We start from the raw sequence: 21,128 nt of genomic DNA on the forward strand, positions 1-21,128 counted from the left end.
AAAGGGATCCAGGATTTGAGCTAGTACCCAAATGGAACTTCAGCTTTTTCTCTAACATTTTGAAAAGGAAAATGTATTAATGCAACTATGTAATTAAAGCTGTGATTTGGGATAGGAAAAGACTTCAGATACAAAAAGCTAAAGCTCTAAAAGATCAATAAATCTGTCTTCATGAAGACTGAAAACTTCTTCATGGCTAAATTTCATAATTAATATTAAAGAAATAGGGACAAAATATGGGAAATATAGTTTAAAGAACTTCTATAAATCATGGGCTGTGGTTGTGGCTCAGTGGTAAAGTGCTTGCCTAGCATGTGTGAGGCCCTGGGTTCCATTCTCAGTACCACATTGAAAAAATTAAATAAAATAAAGGTATTATATTCATCTATAACTAAAATAAAAAAATATTTAAAGAAAAAATTTAAAAAAAAAGAACTAAAAATCACAAAGACAAGAGCAAAGAATTCAAAGTTTAACAATAGGCAATTTGTAGAAGATAAAACATAAAAGGTGAACAATCATATGAGAAGCTCAACCTAATATTAGTATCAAGAAAAATTTAGTCACGATTTTTTTTTTCTTTTTTTTCCTTCTTTTTTTTGGTACTGCTGGAGATCAAAACCAGAGCCTTGCACATGATAATATAATTTGAGCTACATTCCTAGCCCATAAATTTAAATTTTGATAATATCAGATATTTTCAAGTACTAATAATCTTAAGTATTAGTAAGAATGAAGTAAACAGGCATGCTCATACACTGTTGGAAGTAGAAACTGGTTAGATCCAGTTTGAAGGGAATGTGGTCATATCTATTAAAACTTTGACCCAGATATTTTCCTTTTTGAATTCTACCATTGAGAATTACTTGCACAAATACAAAGGAGACACATATAAAAAAAATTCTGACCAATTATAATGAGGGAAAAGGGAAGCAACTAAAGGTCTAATATCTGATAAAGTGTTATACATCTGTGTCACGGCAGACTGTGCAGCAATCATAAAGAATGCTATAGAATTCACACTATAGATCTATATATACTAATGTGAAAAGATTTATAAGATACTGAGAAAGCAAACTGTAGAATAAAATGTATGGTAAAATAAAAACAAATCACTAAAAAAGGCAAAAAAGAAAAAAAAGAAAGAAATAAGAAACCACTAAAAACACAAAAGATGACTCTCATTCATTCATTTTTTTTTTCCTAGGAATACTCAAACAGGAGAAATCAGGGTAAGTACTGATTATGCAGAGATATTAATCACCTAGCACAAAATCTCTCATCATGTTCTAATCTACTATCCAAAAGAAGGTATAGGTGAGGATTACTCCCTCCAACAATCCATTATTTATGTAAATATTTATAAATGCATTAGGAAGACGTTACTTATAACCATTTTTGTCTGTGGACAAAGATCAGGGTTATACAGGATAGTCTGAGGGAATTTAATCCATCATTTGAATTATTTTCCATGAGAAAACACTAATAAATTACATATTCAATTAAGCAGGCAATAAAAATGAATAATAAAAGCATTAACACCACCAACTCTGAGAATAACTTTGCTTACTTCTCACTTCTTCTAAAGAGTATGCTGTTGATACATAACATTTAGAAAGTTCAGGATTTGGTTTGTTTGGTTTTTGGTTACTTCTGATTATACTACACTAGTTTGCCAAGGAAAGCTTACCTTCATATCTCATTTTTACTTATTTAATTTAATTTTGTTAAGGTACTAGGTATTGAACTTGGGGCTTCATACATGCTAGGCAAGTGCTCTACCTCTGACCTCTATGTCACCAGCCCCCTTTTATTTTTTAACTTCAAAATAGCCACTATTCATTATGGCTATTTATTATATACTATATAATAACAGTGTATATAATATATATACTATATATTATGCAACATCTCACAAGGCATGGATCAAAAGGTTATCTAATTTCCCTCAATATGGAATCAAAATGTAAATGTGTATCTAAAAATGCCCATGCACATACAGTAACAGGGGTTGATTTTTATTTCTGCTGTTCCCACTTTTGTCTTTTCCATTATTATAAAATATGTTTTGGGAAAACATGATTTAAAGTGAATATTTAATTTTTTTCTCTAAAAGTTGAGTTAATTTTTACTTTGCCTTGTTTTACCTTTCTTCTTCCATAATGGAGTCTTCTTTTCCAGGCATTTCTGATGTATTATCATACATAAGTTTGTGAGTTTCAATGAAGTTTTTCTGTAAGGCAGACATCTGAGCCATGATCTTCTGTCGATGTAGTCTAGCAGCTTCAGCTTTTCTTTTTCGTTCTGCTTTCTCTTTATCATGAGTAATCTGAATATTAAGAAACCACAACATTAGTTAAGATTACTATTAAAAATTTACATACAGGCTGAGTATCCCTTATATAAAATGGTTGGGACTAGAAGTGTTTCAGATTTAAGATAGTTTGGATTTTGGAATATTGCAAAGACTTCATCAATTAAGCATTCCTAATCTGAATTCTGAAGTGTTCCAAAGTTTTGGATTTAGAGTTTTGAATTAGAAATGCTCAACCTGTACACTGTTCAGTGGCAAAATTTCTTAGAGTAAGAGTCTGAAAAAATTTAAGGCCTAGATTCAATATAATGTTTCAAAATTAACATTATTACTTCAACTTTTCTTTTGTTATTACTTCACTTATTCAATTATTATTATTCAATAATTTAATGTAAAATACCAAGTACCTTAATTATTCAATGACCTGCCTTTGATGTTCAGTGCAGGCATATTAAGAAATAAGATTAAATGGACAGGGCTGGGGAGGTAGCTCAGTCGGTAGAGTGCTTGCCTTGCATGCACAAGGCCCTGGGTTCTATCCCCAGCACCGCAAAAAAAAAAAAAAAAAAAAGGAACGAAAGTCATTTGTCAATCAATCACTGATATTTAAACAATTTAAATCAACTTAATTAATGTTTAACATTTCTAAACGTACTGCTATGACTGAGAATTTTAACAATATTACTGAGATGTATTTGGTGCCTTTTGTTTTTCTATTTTAACTTAAGTCCAATGTGCTTTTCTCTTAGGAAGGACAGTTAATAATCACAAGTAAAGATATTCTAATAATTTAGAGAATGGAATTATTAAAACCTGATTCACCACATAATAAAAATTAATGACCTAAACATTACTGCATTTCATTGAGAAGATGTACCATTACCTTATGGTCTTCCAATAAAAAAATATTGGTGATTAAATCATGAGATGCCACAGACTGTGATGTATATATTACTTTTAAACATTAAAAAAAATTTTTTTTGGGGGGGGAGAATTGGGGATTGAACAACTGAGCTACTTCCCCATGCTTTTTGTTTTTAATTTGAGACAGGGTCTTGCTCAGTTACTGAAGCTAACTTGCAATTCTCTACCTCAGCCTCCCAAATCACTAGAATTACGTGTATGTATTGCTCAGGTATGTATCACTGTGCCTGCTTAAAATATTTTTCAAATTAATAAAATATGGCATTTCTTGTAGAATTCCACTGTACATCAAGTTTCTCTGCTTTTGTAAAATAAATTATACTGAATAAAAATCTGTCAACTACAGAAGCATAATGAATGAAAGATGGACAGATCTCACATACTTCACAATAAACAGGTTCCTCCTGACAAAACGAAATATATCTTGTTCAAAGACAGAAGAATGTCACTATTGTCAAAGTGTTTTTACCTCATCATTCTTAATAGATTCCAATCCTGAAGTAGTCGCTATAATTAAACAAGATTTTTCTCTTAATCGCTTCACTGTGTCAAACATCTATAAAAAAACAAAGGAAATATTACAAGATTTGGTTAAACTGACCAGGAAGGATAAAAAAATTACTAATCTGATTTGGTTATCATGTCTCCAAATGCCTTCAATTTAAACTATTTAGATTTATGGGGGGGAGTAACCCCCCAAAAAACTTGGTCAATGAGCAATCAGCTGAGTTAAGTCACTTACAGCAAACTAGCTGGTTCAGTCTGTAGCTGTGACCAGGCTTCTATTTGCTCTAGTAAGATTCACCAGGAAAAAAAATTTTTAATTTAAAATAACTTTTTTAAAAATACGGCCTGTGTTGCCCAGACTGGTCCCAAATTTATATGCTCAAGTGATCAGCTTGCCTCAGCCTCAGGAGTAACTATGGCCACAAACAGTACAAATCACAATACCAGGCTTAAAATAACATTTTTACTCTTTTTTTTCTTTTTGGTCATATTGGGGATTAAACTCAGGATTTGGTGCATGCTCACAAATAAATGCTTTACCACTGAAGTATATGTATTCCCAGCTATTTTTTTTTTTTTTTTTAAGACAGGATCTCACTATGTTGTCCAGGTTGGCCTTGAAATTCCAATTCTGATTCAGCCTCCCAAGTAGCTGAGAGTCCAGATGTGTGCCACACCATGCCTCACTAAAATAACATTTTTAATGCAAAGATAAACAAAGACAAAAATATAAAATGAAAAGTCAAATACCCATCTTTGATCATAATATCTGTGTCAAAAAGCAATTACTAAAATAATCAATATTTCTTTCTAGGAAAATATTATTAGAATACAGAAGGTCTGTGAATGGAGTATACCTCAGTGATAGATCTGTATGCTTAACAGGCACAAGGCCCTGGGTTTAATCCCCAGCAGCAGCAGCAATAACAAAAGTAACTGAATAGGTCCTTCATACCTATTGGTCCCATATCCATGGATTCAACCAATCATGGATCAAAAATTTTTGGAAAAAAAAAATTGCATCTGTACAGAACTCATAGAGATTTTTCTTCTTGTTCTTATTCCCTAAACAATATAACCATTTACATAGTTACATTGCATTAGGAGTTATAAGTAATCTAAAGATAATTTAAAGTATAAGGAAGGAGTGTATAGGTTACATGCTAAAACTTATGCATTTTAAAAAATATTTTTAGTGGTAGATGGACACAATACTTTTATTACTTTATTTATTTTTATGTGGTGCGGAGGATCAAACTCAGTGCCTCACATGTGCTAGGCAAGTACTCTACCACTGAGCTACAACCCCAGACCCATAGTTATGCATTTTATACTAGAGACTTCAGCACTTAGGTAGCCAGAGATTGGGCAGAATGGAGATGAAGGGGTTACTAAGAGACAACTGTATACACAGTCACATATCACTTTGTAGGGATGTTCTGAGAAATATGTTGAGTGATTCATCATTATGTGAATATCAGAGGGTACACTTATACAAACTGAGAGCCATGACATAACTAGGCAATACAATTTTATAGGGGGGGAGGCCTTAGGTGGTGGCTCAGTGGTAGAGTGCTTGCCTAGCATATATAAGGCACTGGGTTTGATCCTCAGCACCCATAAAAGTAAATAAATAAATAAAGGTATTGTGTTCATCTACAACTAAAAAAATATGTTTAAAAAATTTTATGGGATTACCATCCTTAGGTAATCTCTTGTTGACTGAAATGTTAAGTGGCACATACCTACACATATTTTATATCTACACATATTTTCACAAAAGAGATCCTACTATATTTACTATTTCATACTTCCTATTTGTACTTTATCTTTGGAGACATTTCCACAACAGTATATTCAGATCTGTCTATCTACTCATCTATCTATCTATCTATCTATCTATCTATCTATCTATCTATCTATCTATCTATCTATCTATCTATCTATCTATCTATCTATCGGTACTGGGGATTGAATTCAAGAGCACTTAACTACTGAACCACATCCCCAGCTCTTTTTAATATTTTAGAGACAGAGTCTTGCTGAGTTGCTTAGAGCCTTGCAAAGTTGCTAAAGCTGACTTTGAACTCATGATCCTCCTGCCTCAGCCTCCTGAGCTGATGAGATTATAGGTGTGTATCACTGCCTCATTATTTTTAACAGATGTCAAAGTTTTGGCAATAAGATGGTATATCCATAAAACAATTTTATACCTTGAAAAAGACTTAGTCTCATGCGGAAAAATTCCCACAAGAACACTCACAACATGGTTTCATATTAAATATCTGACTAAGATAACTGAGATTTTTTTCTAAGAGCATATACTTATGATTTTTGCATATTTTGGTAATAAGCTTTCATATTTTAGTAGAAAATAAATTTTGGGGAATAGACATCCAAATTATAACACTGTCTAGCAGATATGAATTGGACTAAATAATAGCTTAATCTACTTTCTAAATAAAGGTGGAATCATTATCTACTTATTTTGTTTCTATTTTGATTTTATTTTAAAAAATAATTATACTGATGGGCTAGAGTTGTGGCTTAGTGGTAGAGCACTTGCCTGGCATGTGTGAGGCCCTGGGTTCAATTCTCAGCACCACATATAAATAAATAAATAAAATATCAGATCTATTGAGAACAATTTTAAAAAATAATAATATTACTGATAAATTTAACACAAATACTAAATATTCATGCAATCTACTTCAAGAGAAATCTTAATAAAGTCATTATCTTCTAGTTACATATCTTATTACATCAAGTTCTTTTAAAGACTACTTCTAATTAAGTAGAAAAATGGTGTTGTAGGGCTAGGATAATGTTTTTCAGCAGTAGAGCACTTGCAGTATGAGGCCCTCATTTCTTTCCCCAGCACCATTGGTGGTGGTGGTGGGGGAAACAAACAGAAAAAGTGCTGGTCTTTTGAAGTACAAATCAGCACAAAGATTTCCAGTTAATAAGAATTTAGAAAATTACCGCATTCTCTGTATATTCTAATTATCAAAATAACACCTAGCTGTAAACATCAGAATGAATATAGTAACAAAGGAGCTCCATAATCCTGGCTTAGAGGAGGATATCCTATTTAAGTAACATTTCTGGTCCTTCTCTATACCCTTTATTCTCTTCTCCCCAAAGGCATGGCCATCTGTACAACAGTTCAAGCACCAAACCTAGGAGTCATGTTTGGTTCTTCAATTTCCCTCAGCCTTTCAATCAAATCTGTTAGCGAATACTACACATTAACTTCAAAGTACGCTTTCATCAGACCAATTCTGCACTGTCTTCATCTTTGTCCAGGTAATGCTCACTTCACTATGACTAATGCAATAGTCTCTTAGTAGTTTCCCTGCTTTTATGCTTATACCCTGTAAGCTTTGTATTACACAACAGCCAGTCATCTTGTACAAATATAGACCAGATTATGTCATTTAAAATCATTAAATTGTTTCCTACTTTCATCAAAAGTAAAAATCTTCCTCTTTATTTTGACCCATAAGGTACTACAAGATCTGATACCTGTTGTCCTTCTGACTTTATTCTTACCTTTCCCTCCTCCCTATTACTTCAGGTAATGATGGGCAACATATATGACAGCGGTCCTACAAGATTATAACAAGGCTGAAAACCTACGGCATACAGACATGTAAAAGTATAGCATACGAATTTAGATACAGCAAATGCTACTTGACAAGGATAATAAATGTTACTGGTTTATGTATTTACAATACAACACTTTCAAAAAATTAACTGATTTGTGATGCTTGAGATTCAACCAAGGAGGCCTCATGCATGCTAAGCATGTGTTCTACCACTGACCTACACCCCCAGCTCCTATATTATACTTTTTAACATTATTTTAGAGTGTTCTCTTTCTACTTATTAAAAAAGAAAAGTTTACTGTAAGTGGTATGCAAGTTACACAGGCAACAGTCTCATATTTTGTGTTTTCTCAATCTCTTGATTGCACAGGAGGTCACATCAAGTGACTGACTTAGGTACTATTTAACTTTATGTAAATAAATGCCACAATGTTCAAATAAGAATGAAATCACTCAATGGTGCATTTAATAGAATGTATCCTCACTGATAAGTGACACACGACTATATAAAACCAATATCTGATCAGTTTACATTAGTTTACCTGGAGTATCCATGTTATCATGTCCTTCTGGCCTTCTAACTGGGGAATTCCTTTGAGTTTTTCTAAAAGCATTTGTATATTCTGAGCATTCATGGCTGAACTTCCCAATCCTATTTTTAAAACAAAAAAAAAATCACATATGATAAACGTCTTTATAATCATGTAAAAATTACAATTCTTAATTAACGTTACTCACACTGATAACCTATGGTCTGCTAATCATTCCCTTAACTACCTTAATTTTTGAATGGAAGAATATGCAATTACTCAAACTTACTGAGTTACCATTATATGAAGTGATAAGTACAAAATTTTTAAAATAATATTTGAAAAAATTTAATTATTTCAAGTCTCTTTCCTATATTTACCCTTAAGACTATCTCTCACATGTCCTTGGCTCACTGTCTAAGCAAAAGTGTTTAATGAGAAAGAAAATATGTAAGTGGGAGATCTTATATCCATTAACCAAACAGGTTTATGATGTCTTCAATGATCCAAAAATACAATGTGTAAAAGAAAGTGAGATGCTTTTCTTTCAACTATTGGTTTTATAATAATGTCCCTGGAATGTCTTTGAGAAATGTGTCTTAATCAGGTAGCATTTAATAGAAATCTAATATAAACCTACACTGTGCTTACAAGTTGAAAACAGTGCAAAATAAATACATTATCAATAAGACTCTGCAATCATTTAAAATTCAGAAATATTAGTATCTTCTACGTATGAATATCATATGAATACTATGGTTGATGCATCAATACTTGGAAATATTGTGACAAAGAATCAAAGTAAGAAACCACCAATGTTAGTAATGCTCTCCTGCACCCCTCACAAAGCAGTTGAAGGGGGAGATAATGCAGTAAAAGATTATAGTAGGAATTAAAAAAAATTATTATACTGAAAAATATCAATTAAAAACCAAAGATGCTAAGGAAAGACAATTTCAGGATTTCTACATTTTAAGGTCTAACAAATTAAAATCTTTACTATCTAAACTTTCAATTAAAAATTGGTAATTAGATGGACATGTATTGAAAAATGATACTCAAACATACTTGAAGCCTTATGGTAAAAGTCAAATGTCACTTCCTCTTCAGGGGCTTTTTGAAGCTGCTGCTTCTCTTCTAGTAAACCCAGTGCCAGAATATGAAATGCCTGAAGGAAGAAAATTAGAAATCTTTAAAACTGTGCTACTTTAGGTAACTATATTTTAATTGGGGGTATTAAAAATAAGCACCTGGCAGGTAAAAATATGGGCAAAACTTATATACAAGCAGTTCAATGGAAAGTTATGATAAAAATGTCAATCCTCACTTGAAATTGTCTGTAATCCCAGCAGCTTGGGAGGCTGAGGCAGGAGGATAGAGAGTTCAAAGCCAGCCTCAGCAACTTAGAAAGGTGCTAAGTAACTCAGTGAGACCCTGCTGTCTCTAAATAAAATACAAAATAGGGCTCAGTGGGTAAGCCCCCCCTGGGTTTAATCTCTGGTAAGAAGAAAAAAAAAAAAAGAAGAGTGGCAAACACTTTGAGTTTAATGAAATACAAAGCTGGCAAATGTTTTAGGAAGCAAAGAATTTTCACTGTATTGGTGATGGGTGAGTAAAAGGGTGTAGGCCAATTTGACATTATCAATCAAAAATGAGAAGCACAGACTAGGAATTAGTATGACAAATGTTTATTTAAGTATAAAAAGATGTCTGTATAAGGATGTTCATTTTAATGTTCTGTATTTTAGCAAAGACCTAAAACCAAACTAAATGTCTATCAATAGGTGACTAAATGCATGATAGTATACTTATGCAATGAAATATGCAACTATAAAGCATGAGCCAGACCTATAATGTGCTACTGTTGGAATGATTTCCAGAATACGCAAAATTCTAACAGTGTGTATCTATTATGCTGGGCACTAGAAGACATGGAAATTTTAAATTGATTTCAAACCTGTCTCTACAGTATGGAATTTTATATTGCATGTATCTATTGTAACAAAAACTGAGATACACATATGGCATGACTGCACTGAGAGCTGCAGACCAACAACAATCAAGAAAAAAAAAACTTTATTTAAGTAGGTGCTAAATAAATATTCAGTTACAGCAATTACAAAGTGGCATGATTAGGTAATTGTAACAGTATCAAGAAAAAAAATTACTGCTACTGCTCAGGAGGCCAAGACAGGAGGATCATGAGTTCAAGGCCAACCTCAGCAACTTAGCAAGGCCCTCAGTAACGTAGCGAGACCTTGTCTCAAAATAAAAAATAAAAAAGACCGAGGATGTAGCTCAGTGGAAAACTGCTCCTGGGTTAAATCTCCAGTACATAAAACAAAAATGAAAAAGAATAACAACAAAAAACTGCTTCTATCTGAGCTAACTCTCATAACAACTCTATGAAATAATTATACCCATTTTCTAATAAGAAGAACATTATTTGCTCTTATATGAAAAGTGGGGAAATTATGATTCAAAACTAGACCTGTTTGTCTTCAAATCTTAATTATGTCATTTCCTTTTAATATGAATGAAATAAATGATTAAAAATATCATGATTCAATAGTGACATGCCAATTTATTACACTATCATGGGTAGACCTGTTTTTGTTTTCGTGAGCTTTTAAAAACACAAATGGTTCCCAAGAGTTGAGATATAAAAACACAAGAAATGTATCACTAAAGAAACTTATGCCACATGTAAACTATGTTAATGACCCCTAAGCATCAGGTACTCCATATATGGTTCTGACTGAAGTTAAACCAGGGATTTTCTCCAGATCCCTAATATCTCTTAGGACTCAACAAGAGAAAATGTTTCAGGCAAACATACCATTTGGAGCATCCCTTCAGTCCACAAGTTAGAATCTGTATCTACTGCCCGCTCAAATATGGTCCTGAGGATGTACATCATGATATCACAGTTGAGGAGGTTCACAACTTTGCTGAAAGCAGGACAGAACTCAGGAGGTGGTGGTGGTGGCAGTGCTACAGAGGGTAGGGTTGCATGGGAAAAAAGACAAATAGATACATTTTTGAGGTTATTCTGCATACTAAATTGCAAACTAAGAAATAAATAGATTATGTGCTAAACACATGATTTTTTGCTAGTTCTATGGTTCTAAAATATCAACATCAAGGAAAATTAAAGTTACAATGTCAGTCTCCCAAAATAATTTCCACTTGCTATCAATTTAAAATTCTATCACCGTTCATGTTTGCCACATCTTAATACGGGAACAATCAAAATGTTCTTTAAACTTACTTTAGTGGCCTACTTTCTTTTAAAAATTTTTTTTGTTGTTAATATACCTTTATTTAATTTGTTTATTTATATGTGGTGCTGAGAATTGAACACAGTGCCTCACACATGCTAGGCAAGTGCTCTACCACTGAGCCACAACCCCAGCCCCGCTACTTTCCAAAACCAACAAAAACAAAATATGATGTAAAAACAACACACCTCCCAAAAACCAAAATGAGTCAGTTCAGAATCTCACTTTTTACCTTCATCTTTATTTTCTTGTTTTCTCCTTTTCTTCTGCATATGTTCAGCCTATTTAAAAAAGAAAAAGAATTAGCAAGCACAAAACAAATGGAAAAATTTCTAAAAGTAGGCAGAAAAGATTTATCCACCTACTAAAACACTTTATATGCTAAAGCATGTATTCAAAATGATACCTTATCCTAGAAATAAAACAGCTGTCTGAGGGGAAGTCATTGCAAAATAGACAAAATAAGTTCCTCATCAAGTGCTTAGTCCCTATTCTATTCAGTCTAAAATAGTTGCCTAGTACCTACTGTGTATTTGGTACTATGTGATGGTCAGTTATTTATTTATAAGGACAAAATCAGGCATCACATCAAGTAGGTGATCAAACTTTACACCACCCTTCAGGGAACATATAGATACTACGTGCTTTATTTTATTTTTTAAAATTCATTTTTATTGTAAACAAATGGGATACATCTTCTCTGTTTGCACATGAAGTAGAGGCATACCATTTGTGTAATCATACATTTACTACATGCTTTATTGATGTGATGCACTAGTTCACCTATATAGGCATTCTTGCCAAAAACTGAAATATAATTAGTTTGATGCAGGATGCAGGATATTCTAAAAGACAACTAGCTTGTACTTTGCAGAAAAGTCAATGTTATGAAAGACAAAACAGACAAAACACTTATCCTAAATTAAAGGAAACTAATGAAACATGACAACCAAATGAAGGGCATGATCATGAAATCCATGATGCTTCACTGAATCCTCTTCTCCCTAGACAGCTATAAAGGATATTTCCAGTATAATAAGGAAAATCTGAATATTGTCTGAACACTAGATAACATTATTGAGTCACTCTTAATTTCTTGGGTAAGATAATGCCCTTTAATAATAAGGACTAAATAATCAGGAACTTTTCTGTGGACTTAAAAAACATAAAGCATTTTAGATTTATTTACTGAAGAGGGTACTTTTTCCTACCTTGCTATGCTGTGTTTTGGAGTAATGATAAAAGTACATGTTGAAATCTTTTAATGATTCATCTTTCAGTTCATAAACTCCATGGCCTGATACACCTGGTTTCCTAAATAGATGGAAAATAGAGAGATAAACTGCAGTTAATTATAGCACACTGCATTGTGTAAGGTCAAATAGAAAATGGTAGAGAGATATCACATCCTTAGTAAACTGCAGATGAAACTAGTGCTGAAACCTTATACAGTACTATAAGGAAAAGCAGCAAAGCCAAAAGGAATATACTTTATTTGCTTAGAACATTAAATAGCTTTGGGTTTCTGTCCAATTCTTAATATATCACTTAACATTATTAGAGCAAAAGAAAAGCTGCATCTTCTCTTATAAGCTGTCTGAAACTAATAATTTACCTATAAATACTATAACAAGTAGAAATTCACTACCAGTGACCAGTATCAATTTCTCAAATTTCATGAATTAATCCGATTAAGATTTTATTCCTATTTAATATAACCCAAAGAATAAAAGAATTATAAAATCCTGTTTTAACTCTACTAAAGAAAAATTTGAAATTAGCGTGTAAAATAAAAATTTATGAAGCAATAAAGTCATGGCTTCAAACTACGGAAAGAGACTACTGGAAAGGTTTGTTGACTATCTAAATCACCTAGTATCATAAATGGGTATTTCTCATATAGCTGTCCCCAAAACTCATTTCTTCAACAAACATGTACTTAGTGCCTACTGTATGTCCCTCATTCTCACCCCTTTTAATCTGTATTCCATTCTTGAGAGTTCTGGAGAGAACTTCAGAGCTTCTACAAAGTATCCAAAGCATAAGAACAAAGATCAAACTACCTCTCAGAATAAGCATAAATATTAGGCACTTACTTAAATGTGGCCACTTTGTTTATGACATTCTCTAAGCCAGTTTCATTATTTTCCTGTTGAAACAATATTTTTATCATTTTTAACTTTATATATTGATTTTCTTTTATGTGAAATGAAATACATTTTCATCTCTGAAGTACTTTGTAAACAATAAATTAAAAAATAAATTTCCAGTATGAAAAGTTATATCTAAAACCAGTTAGGTACATTGTGATGGACCAATTCCTTAGGAGGATAAGATCTATGTGTAAACCAAACAAGAAATGCTATCTAAGTTTGCCTTTATGTGTGTTCTCACACACACACACACACACACACACACACACACACACAAACGCACACACACAGCATTACCAACAGTTCAAAGAAATAACAATTTTGAATGTAATATGTTCACTGCCCACATTTAGGCACATGCCTATACTTTACAAATCCCTAAAACCAAAGTTACAGAATAAATGGAATGTAATGAGAAATCTATAGCAAAACACATGTATAAATGTCCTAATGTATTCTACTTTCTACAGAATTTTTTGGTGATAGACCTGAACTTTTTCTTGAAGGCAGTACACTGTATTTTATGAAGTCATTTAAAATGAGGATAAATACATAATTAAGCTACTATGGTAAGCCTACAGATATCTACAGCCCTGCAAAAATTAGTAAACTTAACTTACTTTTTAAAAAAAAATTTTATTTTGATTCATTGAACTCAAATGGGGTACAACTTTCATTTCTCTGGTTGTACTCGAACTTAACTTACTTTTAAAAAGTAAGTTTATTTTATTTTAATTTATTTAGTTAGTCTTTTAAGAGATGGGGTCGTGGTTTAGATCTATAAAGGTAAAAAATTTATAGTTTTTCACTCAACAAATTTTCCTGATATTTGAAGTTTCTTCCAATTAAAGAAACAGATAAAACCATCCCATTTTAAGGTGAAGGGGGAAAAACAAACCCAACATCGTTGGACTTACATTCTCAGGCAAATTTTTGGCAATGGCACTGTGTGGCATGGGTTCAATGCAAAGCAAGTGAATAATTTCTCTCATTGTGACCTCTTCTTTGGTCACATTTCCCACTCCAGGTACATAACGCTCTCCTAATACAAAAAGGAAGGAAGGAAGGGAGGGAGGGAGGGAGGAAGGGAGGGAGGAAAGAAAGAAAGAAAAAGAAAAATTAATTGATTTCTATTTAAATCTCTTCCCATCAGATGCACTGATACAGAACATTACATTAAATTAAGTCTGTGAGAAGGGGACCAAAAATAACTTTAACATTTCCCCAACTCTGAAGAAGAGTCTATTGTTAAATGACAGAGAGAAAACTGAGTGACCTGAAGGAGAATCCAGGCTTTGTCTTAACTAACTTATACACACATACACACAAACACACATATACATACGTATATAGACACATACTCACACATTATAAACAAGGCCCCTCAATTAAATTAGCATGTGTTTCTAATCCAGAAAACAAGGCAGATGGCATATGAATGAGCAAATGAGCAGTGGCCATCACTGAATAGCTTTTCTTTCAACATCTTCCTCAATTTTGTCTCTACTTGTTTTATAAGAAAGAACAAAGTGAAAACTGAAAAACAAAACACTTAAAAATGTCTTTATGGGTTAAATGACAAAACACTACGTATCAGGAATGACTGGTGTTGTAAAAATGCCCACATGGTCAGGCTTCCATTTTCACTGCAATAAATTGCCAAATGGAGAGAGGAAATAGTTAACTATGGGAACTTCATTGGTGTCAGTGATATCTAATTCCTATTGCTTCAAGAAGATTTACAATATATGGTCTTATTTTATCACTGATTTTCAACATTACAACATCTGTACAAAAAACTATGATATCTATAACAGAGTTACAAAGAAAGAAACTTTCAACTAAGAGAATTAATTTTACAAATTTGCCACAGAATGATTTTGTTAAGTGAATTCATATCTGACACTCATTCACCTTTACAGTTTTAGATCATTTTGTAATTTTCATATTTTTTCAACAAAAAGAGAATCCCCTAGAATTTTAGTGTTATAAGAAACTATAAAGATCCTGTAGATTTCCTCTATATTTTATTAATCAGGAATCTGAGGCCCAAAAAATATAAATGGGAGGCTGTTGATAGTTAATATCAAGGCCAAAACTAGATTTTCTGACTCCTAATCCAAATATTTTTCTACTTTTTAATGTTTTGCTTATTGTAAAATCAGAGAATTTTGTTGAAATACAAATGTTGATTCCTGAAAGTAATGAATTTATACTCAGGAATATATCAAGTATCAGCTAAAAATCAAATCACACAGAAGAAAACACCCAGTAAAGTTTGAGGAAATATAATAAAAAATTACCATACTAAAATAACAAAAAGTAAAATATTAAAAATGTTGTACATATTAGAGATTTTTCATAAAGTATTCCAAGAACAAACACAAAAATTCCTTCCAGTTTGTATTATTTGATAAAGCACATGATGAATTTCAAAATCTTTTTACACATTTTAATTTGGTGACTCTTTTGACTAGTGTCTTTTTTTTTTATTTGGTGGTACAAGGGATTTAACCCAGGGATATGACATCCCTGAGCTATATCCCCAGTCCTTTTTATTTTTTATTTTGAAATAGGGTCTTGCTAATTTGCTGAGGCTGGCCTCTAACTTGGAATTCTCATGCTTTAGCCTCCCAAGTTGCTGGGATTACAGGCATGCACCATCACACCTAGTTTTTGTTAGTGTGTTACTGGAATATTCTAGACAGGAAGAGCTTGCTGTCTGAAGGATTTATGTTTCACTCAGCAGTAAAGGTTTATAAACTACATTTTGTACTGAGATCAAAAACTGGTCCAGCAACTAGTCCTCTGACAAAAAAGTAAGGGATAAAATCCTCCCTAAGAACTATTAAAACAGCATCTGGTGCAACAAATTAAATAATAAAGGCAGAATGAGAAGTCAAGAACAAAATGATGGTAAACAGATGCATCCAACTGGAAAAATCAGTAGACTATAATACAGTATATATTCATATTTAACAGGTTAGAATATTAATTTCAGCTGAATTACAGAACAAATTTCTGGAGGTTAATGTCATCATAACTTGATAAATATTTCTGGCAAAGAATGTTCTTTTACCTAACTCATTTTAAGGAAGTCAAGAGTGGCCAAAATTTGCACAAAGTAATTTAACAGAATGATATAATGAAAACATATCTTACTTACAACTATGTTATGTTTGAATTTCATATATAGATGCAATTTTCAGTATTGAACAAGTAGTTTTTAAAAATCTACACTTCTATCTGGAATACTTATTTCCCAGGCTTTCAAACTCCCAACAATTTTAAATCAGGTATTAAAAAATAAAGATGTAACCTGGGTGTGGTGGTACATGCTTGTCCCAGTCAACTGGGGGGCTGAGGCAGAAGGATTTCACATTTGAGTCTAGTCCCAGAAACTTAGCAAGACCCTGTTTCAAAATAAAAAGGGCTGGGGATGTAGCTCAGTGGCAGAGTGCCCCTGGGTTTGATCCCCAGTACTCTTCCCCAAAATAAAGATGTAAGATGTATGGATTTTTAAAAAGTAAGTTTCAAAACCTATTAAATACATTTGTTATACTAATCTTAACTAATATTCTATTAAGTATTTGTAAGAAAAGTAAAATGATCTATATTTATTAATGTTCTTTCCAAAGAATAACCCATGTTTTATTTCCAACATTTTGTTTTAATCTTACCCACAATGTAGATGAGAACCTGAAGCATTTCTTCTATTAATGTATTATATTGCTTAATCAAATCCTATAGAATTGAAAAAAAAGAATAAATTAGTTACATAAGAACCAAAACCCTCCATAAAGCATGCATTTCTGGATCAGACTCATGGTCCATCTAGTCTAGTATTATCTTTCAGAGCACAGCAACAGAAAAGTTATGAGGTTAAGAGTTCTCTTTTTGACATCAAAGTCAATAAAATTCACAATACTTGGCACGTAACAAGTACTGAATAACAATTATTAAATACTGTTTACATTATCATTATCCTCATATCATTATTTATCCTAACTCAACAAATTAATTCTAATTCTTAAGTCTCCAACTACTATTGGCTTCCTTCTTATTGGGTTAGTGAGAAATTGGTTTCAAATAGTTGTGATAAGAGTACCCTTCCCTTAACACATCCCTTCTTTAAGTACTTCCATCAAATCAGATAATTCATTTTTACTAAGTATAAAATGTGACTACAAATCAGTTTCTATTTTATATCCTATTCTTTGGCCTTTTGCAAGTGACTTCTAATTTGAAGTAACAAAGTAATGTGATTTCAAAACTGGTTACTTTTTAAGACAGTACTGCAAATATTAAAACAATATAAATGAACTGCAAACTGAAAAAAATATAAGGAGCATTTATAAAAATAGGACAAGGGTAAAGGACAGGAACTGATAATTTACTGCTTCCACACTCCCCTCTGCTCCTTGCCAAAAAAAAAAAAATTCAAGGAAAAAAAGAAAGTAAAAAATAGACAATTCCACTGATAAAGAACTGAGTTAGCAGGATGTGGTGGTACAATGCTTTTAATTCCAGCAACTCAAGAGACTGAGGCAGGAGAATCACAAGTTCAAGACCAGTCTCAGTTACTTACCAAGACTCTGTCTCAGAATAAGAGATAAAATAAAAAGGGTTGGGGCTGTAGCGCAGTGATTAAGCATCCCTGAAGTCAATCCCCAAGAACAGGGGGGAAAAAAAATCCCAAACCCTGAAAGTTAAAATATCTTCTTTTACCTCTCAGATCAAGGATTAAAAATACTGTGCCATTCATTTGCCAGTAAATGGATGGAACAAGAGACTATCATGCTAAGTGAAATAAGTCAATCTCAAAAAATCATAGCCCAAGTGTTCTCTCTGATGTGTGGATATTGATTGACTCACTATGGGAGGGAGGGAGTGGAGGTGCACCGGATTGGACAGAGGGAGTGACGGGAAAGAAGAGTGGGTGGGAATGGGCAAGAAAGACAGTAGAATGAATTGGATACAACTTTCTTATGTTCACATAAGCATACACGACCAGTGTAACTCCACATCAGGTACAATCTTAAGAATGGGAAGTTACAACCAACTGAGATGCCCTTCAATTGATGAATGAATAAAGAAACCATGGTATATATATAAAATGGAATATTACTCAGCCATAAAGAAGAATAAAATTATGGCATTTGCTGGTAAATGGATGGAGTTGGAAAATATCATGCTAAGTGAAATAGGCCAAGCCCAAAAAACCAAAGGCTGAATGTTTTCTTTGATAAGTGGATGATGATATAAAACAAGGCGGGGTGGTGGAGGGGGTAAGAGAAGAACAAAGGAACTTTGGATGGTGTAGAGGAAAATGGAGTGGGAGGGGGTGGGGGACGGAAAGATAGTAGAATGAGACAAACAGTATTACTCTATGTATATGTATGATTACATGAATGGTGTGAATCTACATTGTGTACAACCATAGAAATGAAAAGTTGTCCCCCATTTGGTACAATGAATCAAAATCCAGTCTGTAAAAATTTAAAAATTTAATAATAAAAAAAGAATGGGAAGTTACACTCCATGTATATATAAGTCAAGGTACATTCTACTGTATGTGTAACTAAATAGAACAACTAAAAAAAATACTGTGCCATTAGAAATGGACATACTTGGAGAATCTAAATAGAAGTAACTTTTCTGGGCTGGGGTTGTAGCTCAGTGATAGAGCACTTGCCTCATACATGAGAGGCACTGGGTTCCACCCTCAGCACCACATAAAAATAAATAAAATAAAGGTATTGTATCCGTCTACAATTAAAAAAAATTATAGATGTGTATATATATGCACACACGTATATATAAAGAGAGAACTTTTCTCAGATCAATTTGTTGATATGTATAAAAAGCCTTTATAAAGAGCATGCTGTCTTAGCTACCAAATTCACTTCTAAGATTTTATCTTGAGAAAAAAATAGATAAGTAATTAAAACAGAGGCACTGATGTCTGTAAGATCAAAAAACTAGAAAAACATCTTTAGCAACCAGAAACTAAAGCAGAATATATTCACATACTGAAATCTTACAGTCATTAGAAATGATGCAAAAAATGATGATATAGTTGTATATTTATTTAATATGAAAAAAACCTACCATATTTCTTAAGCAAAGGCAGCAAATTACAAAACAGCATATGCAGAATGATGTAATTCTTTTTGTTTTAAAAACAAAAGATTTTAACACTTCTGTGTTTCACATGATTTCTCATTGTTAATCTATATATTCTAACTTTTCTAGAGTAAAAAAGAGTTTGTGTGTGTAAGCATGTGTGTGTTTATATATGTACACCATACATATACATGGAAATTTTGGAGATTATCCCTTAAGACACAAGAAACACTCCTCCTAGAATATCAAAACCCAAGATGCTCAAGTCCCTTATATAAAACAATGTAGTATTTACATAACCTATATACATCAACTCATATACTTTAAATCATCTCTAGATCACTAAGGCCTAATACAATGTAAATACTATATAAATTGTTGTTACACTGCGTTATTTTGGAAATAAGGGGAAAAAGTCTACATATTAGTATGGACACAGTTTATATAAGTGTATGTATATATTAATATTATATGTAATATAAATAAATAATATGTAAATATATAGATATTAATATTATATCAATACATAAATTATATATATTTATATGTGTATATATAAATATATACACACATATGTTTTATATATAATTTGATCTACTATAAGTTAAATCTGTAGACACAGAACCCACAGAGAAAGACTCAACTGTATACATAAAGAAATAAACTTCTAAAATATGAATAAAATAGTATCAATGATATTTACTTTGGAATTAATTCACATGTCAGTTTCTATCACTTACCTGGTCTTTTGTGGATATGGTCTTATTAAAAGCATCGGCAAGTTCATACCTCTGAAGTACCAGTAACAAGAACTTGTTTGGATCCATCAAAGATGCACCAATCTGTCAAAGAAATCCAGCATCACAATTCTTACATATTAAATAGAGAAACACTGTCTCTAGCAGTACTGTTAGAAAATTAAAGTTTACAAAAGATAGTATAGTAGATCTCCTTCTATTTCTATAATATCATATTCAGTTTAATGGTGAGAAAACTTCAAGTGAAATTAAAAATAACTGTATCTTCTCTTATTATAAGGAACGTAGAGGGAAGGTTGTCATAAATATGAAAAAAAGGAACTTAACAGATACCTGAAGCATGATGATATCTTTATCATACATTTCTTCTCTGCACTTAACATCTTGGTAATAAAATACCTAAAAAATAAAAGAAGATTCTAGAAAAATTATTTCAAGCAAAATTCTCAACAATTATTAAAACTTTCTCTCAGAAACCCCTGGAACTCCTTAGTGGCAAAAAATGTTGCAAACTTCTGGATCATTTTAAGTGATTTGTAAAGATAAAGTGAGGAAATATGGCATGAAAACACTTCAGAGTTAAAAATGCTCTACATCGACCATTATTCTCAACATTTGTAACAAAAAAATCAATTTCCCCTCTGTTTAAAATATTTCAATAAAAGGAAACCAATTTCACCAGGAGGCTGATGGAGAAGGATTGTTGAGTTCAAAGCCAGTCTCAGCAGATTAGCAGGGCACTTAGCAACTCACTGAGACCCTGTCCCTAAAAAAGGGCTGGGGATGTGGCTCAGTGGTTAAGCATCCCTGGGTTCAATCCCTGGTACCAAAAAAAAAAAAAAAAAAAGAATTCTACACTTCCTCAGTTAACACTGTTTTTCTTCCAAGTAGAACTTTACAAGTCCTATTTTCCCAGCTTCTCCCTAT

At 32.4% G+C, this 21,128-nt stretch overlaps 1 protein-coding gene across 2 annotated transcripts in view; it reads right to left on the reverse strand.

The window, feature by feature from the left end:
- UBR1 (ubiquitin protein ligase E3 component n-recognin 1) overlaps window positions 1–21,128 on the reverse strand; it is a 159,800-nt gene that overhangs the window by 48,849 nt on the left and 89,823 nt on the right. For both annotated transcript variants that reach the window (XM_079127740.1, XM_079127741.1), the window contains exons 18-29: window positions 20,535–20,600; window positions 20,184–20,285; window positions 16,998–17,061; window positions 14,235–14,359; window positions 13,261–13,313; window positions 12,376–12,478; window positions 11,397–11,445; window positions 10,723–10,877; window positions 8,952–9,051; window positions 7,896–8,005; window positions 3,708–3,794; window positions 2,148–2,329 (exon numbers count right to left, since the gene is read on the reverse strand). In XM_079127740.1, coding sequence (XP_078983866.1) covers window positions 2,148–2,329; window positions 3,708–3,794; window positions 7,896–8,005; window positions 8,952–9,051; window positions 10,723–10,877; window positions 11,397–11,445; window positions 12,376–12,478; window positions 13,261–13,313; window positions 14,235–14,359; window positions 16,998–17,061; window positions 20,184–20,285; window positions 20,535–20,600 — 1,196 coding nt within the window. The remainder of the gene's footprint in view (window positions 1–2,147; window positions 2,330–3,707; window positions 3,795–7,895; window positions 8,006–8,951; window positions 9,052–10,722; window positions 10,878–11,396; window positions 11,446–12,375; window positions 12,479–13,260; window positions 13,314–14,234; window positions 14,360–16,997; window positions 17,062–20,183; window positions 20,286–20,534; window positions 20,601–21,128) is intronic.

This window comes from Sciurus vulgaris (assembly GCF_902686455.1).
Source record: "Sciurus vulgaris genome assembly, chromosome: 2".
Classification (NCBI taxonomy): Eukaryota; Metazoa; Chordata; class Mammalia; order Rodentia; family Sciuridae; genus Sciurus; species Sciurus vulgaris.